Consider the following 6,404-nt stretch of genomic DNA (forward strand, 5'->3'; position numbering starts at 1 on the left):
TATAATGTGGGACTAGAATTTAAGGTTTGACAGAAGGCCACTTAAACTAAAAATGTCATGCTGTAAAGTTCAAAGAACTGACATTAACTTGAAAACCCAGAAAAAGGAAAAAGGATTTTTTTAAGCTAATAATACGTGGATCAAACTTTTTCAAGTCTCCAGGGGATAAGCCTCAGGATTCCATGCAAGCGATGCGACCACAGTCATATCTTCCACCTGAGTCTCTTTTATCCTTGCATTGTGGCTCTTTGGCTTTAAAGAAAAATGCAAATGCTTCGAATAAATAATAGATTAGTTAAGATGATATTCTTGCGATCTGCTCCCAATAGTGTCTAGTTGCAGTTCAGAGGCCAAGTTCTTTAAGTATATAATTTATTTACATGTGTGGCTTTAAAAAAAAGAATTCTACACCAACTTTGTTTTGTACGTACGGAAGAGGAATTCTGACATTAAAGTCAGAATTTTTCATGGGCTTTTTTTTTTTTTTTAGTGGCCCTAATCCTCTTCCGTAGTTTTGTTAACATTCAGTAGCTTAAAAATAAAAAAATAATGGCACACCAAAGTCATATTCATATAAAATACAATGTTTGTCACTTCTGCTGCAGCAGGAGGAGTTTATTTAACACACAGTGCATTTTATTTTGAAAGGAATCTTCCATGTATTGCTGTGAAAAGCAAAAAAAAATAAAATAAAACTGTTATATCTATGTATAAATACAACACTGCTATAATTCATTTATTTTAAATATTAAGAAAAAAATACACTTTAAAATGTTTAGTCAGAAAAACATATATATTATTTTTTTTGTACAGTAAAGTGGAACTTGGCGACTCTTGCCGACCAATTGGCTCTTAGCATTTTAGATTTCAAATCCCTGTTTTACATCATTGTGGAGACCACCATTTAAACAATTAAAAGGTCAATCTATTAATTTATACAGGAAAGGTATTTCTAAAAAAGTAAAAATGACGCCAAAAGACTCAAATTAATCATAATTTCTGTAACATGAAAAACTACTTTCTTCTGGATTCAAATATTTTGTCTGTAGCAAACAGTGTGTCTGTCTTGATTTTTTTGGTGTCTCCTGCTGCTGGTTTCATCCTTAATCATCCGTGAACAGCACAGGTGCATCCGCAGGAGAGCTGGATGTCAAGGTCACCTGATGTGCTCCAGTCAGGTGGACGAGATTAGATAGTGGAGAATCCAAAAATGAAGGAGTGCATTATGCTGATTAAGTCTTTAGTAGAAGCAGAGCCCACAAACCAGATGGCTGAAGGTGTTATCAGTACCAACAGCTTTAAATCAATAGGTTTCAAGATGGATAATTGTATCATGGAAATAGATCTTTAGGAACACCAAACAAATATATAAAAAACACGTTTTTACAAAGTTTCTCTAAAAATAATCCTAAAATGGCCCCATCAGCTGCTGCTTAGATTTTACAAAGCAGATTGTTCACAAACTTTATTGATCAAAAGAAAAAAGCTGTATAAAACTGCACAACGTTTCCTCGTTTCATGTGTGATGGGATCTGAAGAAAACTTCCAACCAAAGCCTTTTTAGCTGTGAATTTTGTGGATTACGACACTCAACTTAACACTTTGATTTTTACATTTTAAAGGTTATTTATTGAAGGAAAATATATTATTTTAAAATAATGATCTTGTAGCACACTAGAGCATAAAAGCACTTTTTTTCAATTATGAAAGATCTGTGCATAGCTAATACTTTAAGAAGGAAGTGACTATTCGCGTGTATTTAACGGGTTATGGTTAAATGCAGCAACGTAGTACAGCCAACATGAATTTTTTTAATCACTAAACATTTTTTATTTATTTTTGTATCATAGTTGCTTGTTTCGTTTGGTTTGTTGACTGTTATTTATTCACTTTTTCGCTTTTTATTTAATTTACATTTTTTTTTATTTCGATTCACCATTTTCCATTTAATTGAAAATATTGCCCTAATTGTGTTTTTATGTTTATCAAGTAATTAAAAAAAAGAAATCTTACAAAAAAAACAAGCAAACATCGATGGTGATTAAAAACAATCGAGATTTTTGTTTGTTTATCTTGGCGATATTGACCTGTGTCGGATCGATACCCAAATGCTCAGTATCACCCAGCCCCACTTTTTGGATGGTAAAGGCTTTATTTATTTTAGTTACAGACATGAAGGTTTTTTTCTGTTTTAACCTTATAAAATGTTTATTATGTGAGAAATTTTTATTTTTTTTCCCTTCATTTGGGTTGTGGTTCCTAAACAGGACCATGTGTTTGACTGGGTTGAGATGTATCTAATATTCTTGTCATTGATTTCCCAACGGTGCTTGTGAAAAATGACAAAGATCAATAACATTTTCATACTTTTTATGAGATTTTGTTGTTCATTGGATGCAAAGATGACTGGGAAGAACACAAGAAACAATCATGTTTAGCACAAACAACCAATGGTCTTTATTGTATTCATCTAAACAACACTCATGACATCAACTAAAAAAAAAATAGTCAGAAAGCTGATTTTAGTCACATTGAATTAAACTGAATGATATAAAACATTTGTTTGGCTGAAAGGATAAAGTAAAGTTTAGATCATAAGATGTAAACATTTGTGTCTCTGTACTGTTGCTGAAGAACACACAATTAGAATTTCACCCATTTTCTAAATTTGCTTGATCCCTTTTAGGGGTTAACGTGTTGCTGGAGCCTATCCCAACCACTGACAAAGTCGCCAATCTATCGCAGGGCTGCAGATCACATTCACACCCAGGAACTATTTAGAATCACCAACCAGAACCTTCTTGTGAGGCCAGAGTGCTAACCACATTTCCACATGCAGCAAACATGTTTTCTCTGAAGATCAAATGTTTTCAATCTTAAACTATTCATGTCCCTCAAACATTTTTTCATTTGTAACTGATTTTAGACACATTTTTATCCACTTCGTTCCAGTCCAGACGTGTAGAAGACTCCTGAAGTGAATGCAGCGTTGAGTTTTCACGGGCAGCTGTGTTTGGCGTGCAGCATCTCATCCAGCAGGCTGTTGCAGGGCACCTCCCCCCTCAGGTGTCTGCAGCGCAGGTACTCCTCAACCAGACAGGCGAGAGGACGCAGCTCTGACAGGAAGTCCAGCAGATGAGCGAAACGGTCCGGGAGCTGGGGGGAGGTGGTCCTCGTGTGCTCCAGCAGGGCTCCACCCACCTGCAGCTTCACCTTCTCGATGAAGCCGGCGTCTTCCAGATGCTTTCCAGCTGTGGGAGCAGGAAAGTTACAATGATTATTGAACATTTCTAGGAGATTTTTATGGAGGTTATCACATGCGTGTTGATCCGAGAGCAGAAATAAAAGAAGCGGCACGATTTCTCTTCATTTTATGAATGGATGTGTGTAAATTAAACTACTAAATGTGTCTTTCGGATCGGATTGAATAATTACGAACGTTTCACAACGTTTATTTATGACTCCACTGTGTTCTGATGGTGAAAATGTGGATGGTTTATTCAAATATTACATTTAAACACGTTTTTTTTTGTTTGAAATTGTTCGACCGCAATGCATTGTGGTCTATATTCGCTAATCTAGTGATCATCGATGAAAGCTAGTTTTTCATAAAGACTTCTGGGAAATTTTGAGTGGACTCAATTTTGGAATTAGTAGATTCGGTTAAGGGTTAAGGTTGCTCCACACCAGCGGCCCTTCCCACAACTCAGAGATTAATTTCTAGAGAATTCTATATCCTAGAAAACAATAGTTTTGGGGGGCTAAAAACAGCATAATCATAATTAAAATGCCACTGGAAACACTTAAACAACAGATCAAGAGATGATCAGAGTGACTCCTTAAATTAACGGAACAATAAAGTTTGCATTCAGAGACTTCTACATTGCATTGCAGTCTGCATTGGTTTCATGTAATTTACCAATACAAGCAAAACATTAACTTCAATATTACATTCCCTAAGTAGAACACATGGAAGAAAACTTAAAACCAGTCCAAGAGTTTTACAGAAACAAGTCTAGCTTTACAGTTTGCTGACACTTTGTAACTGTCTGGGTTCAATTGCACACGGCCAAAAGAAGGAAATCAATGTTGAAACTCGTTGAAACACCCTCATGTTGAAAAATGAAATAGATAGCCCAAATTATTTCTACTTAAATGCAATTTACATTTTCATGAAGCACCAGGAGCAAAGAATGACCGATCCAGATCAAAGTATTATTTGGGTCAACAAAAGATTTGTAGAAAAACTCAACACGAACCTGGATTGAAAAGGATCAGATACTTGATGGAGGCCAGTTCTTGATGGTCCACCTTTAGAGTGTGAAGCTTTTCAACCAGCGCCTGTCCTCTCTGAGTCAGATCCAACAAAGATGGAGCAGGAGGATACTCTGTGCAGGACAGCTCAACCTAAAACAACACCACAAACAAAAAATACCCCAACATAATTCAAATTTGATCCAAAATTTACAACTTTTACTTAAAAAAATCAGATTTATTAGAAGAAATAGAAGTGTGGATGTTCTCATGGTGAGTGACGCACCTCATAACCCCCAACAAGAAGGAGACTGGGTCTGTCATACAGAACCTGTCCAGAGATAACGTCCAGGGCCAACAGTTCACTCCAGCCATGATGTAGAAGCTTCATCTGGTCACTGATCTTTAGAGTAAGAAGAACAGTAATAAACAAAACCATTGAAAGACAGATTTCTTTAAAGAAAAGCTTTTAGAATGTTTTAAACAATGGCAAAAATATAGTTACTTCCATCTATCAATTTTCTAAACCCAGTAGTGTTTTGTTGCTGGAGCCTATCCCACCTCCTGGGTGAAGGTGGGGTAACGGGTCACCAGCTGCTGAGTTACACTTAGGGACAATTTAGACCCATCGATGAACGTATGAATTATGTTTTAGACTGTGAGAGGACGTCACATTTGTTTAGAAATACATTAAAAATTTACTATGTAATTTGAATATATTTATATTAATACACTTTATTAGTGAAATAATGAGATTGTTGACAGTTTACAGTGTTAAATGGATTCTCTAAAGGAGAAGTTCTAACAAAAATGTTCAGATCATTAACATTGTAAACATTGTTTGGATTCTCGGGGTTTGGCCACTAGGTGGCGATCGCGCTATAGAAGTACATCTGATTCAAGAAGAAGACAACAGTATGAGGGGGAAAACGAAGTTTTAGACCAGAAACAGTTACCTTAAAAAACATTTCCTTCAAAGAGTTTGGAAAATGAGTGCATGTGAGTAAAAAAAAGATGAATTAGTCAGCAATGTATTGTTTTGGTTAACCAAGCGTTAGCATTAGCCCTCCTATAGGAAATTCTATTGAACGTTAGCATCAAGCTAGCGGACTTTAGCTTTATGTGCTAAATCGATTTAAATATTTTGTGAATCGATTTAGTATAAATTGATTCAAGTTGATAATTCGATTTTTTAAAACCCAGCCCTAGTTATGGGGGAAATTGTTTTTAGATGCTTGATTCTGAATCGTTTGTATGAATTTTAAACAATCGAAAAAAATGTTTACGATTTAAAGTAAAAGTAACAAGCGGAACTAAATGCAAAACATGTTTCATTTTTGAAGAGAACACATTTTGATGCTGTGAAAGATTTTTGATTATCAAACTAAATATTTTTCATGTCAGAATTTGTATGTTCTCAAAGAAAGTTTAGTGATCTTGTCTTTACTTACACTGAAAAAAGTGAAACATTGGATCAATAATAATAAAAAATATCAAGAAATTTGTTACATTTAAAAATTTCCGTTTTTTTGAAATTAAAAATTTGGGCTGATGCTTTACTTAACTCAAAAATGTAATCTGATTAAAAAAACCCTAATATTTTTAAATGTAACAAATTACAGAGCTTTTGTTCATTGTAGACCATCTCAGTGGCCTCGTGATAGAGTGTCCGCCCTGAGACTGGAAAGTTTGGGTTGGGGGTTAAACCACCAAATGGTTCTCAAGTGCAACTGTGTCTGCAGCTCACCCCTCCCCTAGAGGATGGGTCAAACGCGGAGAACTAACTGATGAGACTTTGATCCAATGTTTTACTTTTTAAGGTGTAAAAATGCACTTTGGTGGAGAAAACATGAGTCATATTGATCTGGTGTTTTGAAGGAAAGAAACATTTCTTAAAAAGTGCAGATCTGGGATGCATTGATAACTGTTTCATCGTTGCCTCCCGAACCGTATCGAGGTGCTTAAAGATTTCCATCTCTAATGTGAACATGCAAATCCACACAGAACGAAACTGGGCGGGATTTGAACGTGTGAGACGAGAGCGCCAACCACAGCCGTCTGCAGCCTTTAACGATAAAAGAGCCATTTAGTCTAGTTTCTTAAAGACCAGAACCCAACAAGAAATAAAAAACATTTAGTTGTTTAAAAAT

At 35.5% G+C, this 6,404-nt stretch overlaps 1 protein-coding gene and 1 long non-coding RNA gene across 2 annotated transcripts in view; one reads left to right on the top strand and one right to left on the bottom strand.

Moving 5' to 3' along the window:
- Positions 1–1,982: 1,982 nt before the first annotated feature.
- Positions 1,983–6,404, bottom strand: part of nr5a1b (nuclear receptor subfamily 5, group A, member 1b) — an 8,542-nt gene continuing 4,120 nt past the window's right edge. Inside the window, exons 4-6 of the mRNA XM_036214629.1 lie at positions 4,541–4,657; positions 4,260–4,407; positions 1,983–3,251 (exon numbers count right to left, since the gene is read on the bottom strand). Coding sequence (XP_036070522.1) covers positions 2,998–3,251; positions 4,260–4,407; positions 4,541–4,657 — 519 coding nt within the window. The 3' untranslated portion in view covers positions 1,983–2,997. The remainder of the gene's footprint in view (positions 3,252–4,259; positions 4,408–4,540; positions 4,658–6,404) is intronic.
- The window catches only part of LOC112162810, a 5,048-nt gene continuing 3,847 nt past the window's right edge, over positions 5,204–6,404 (top strand). Inside the window, exon 1 of the long non-coding RNA XR_002922168.2 lies at positions 5,204–5,253. This is a non-coding gene — a long non-coding RNA (uncharacterized LOC112162810). The remainder of the gene's footprint in view (positions 5,254–6,404) is intronic.

The sequence above is a fragment of the Oryzias melastigma genome, linkage group LG12, assembly GCF_002922805.2.
Source record: "Oryzias melastigma strain HK-1 linkage group LG12, ASM292280v2, whole genome shotgun sequence".
Classification (NCBI taxonomy): Eukaryota; Metazoa; Chordata; class Actinopteri; order Beloniformes; family Adrianichthyidae; genus Oryzias; species Oryzias melastigma.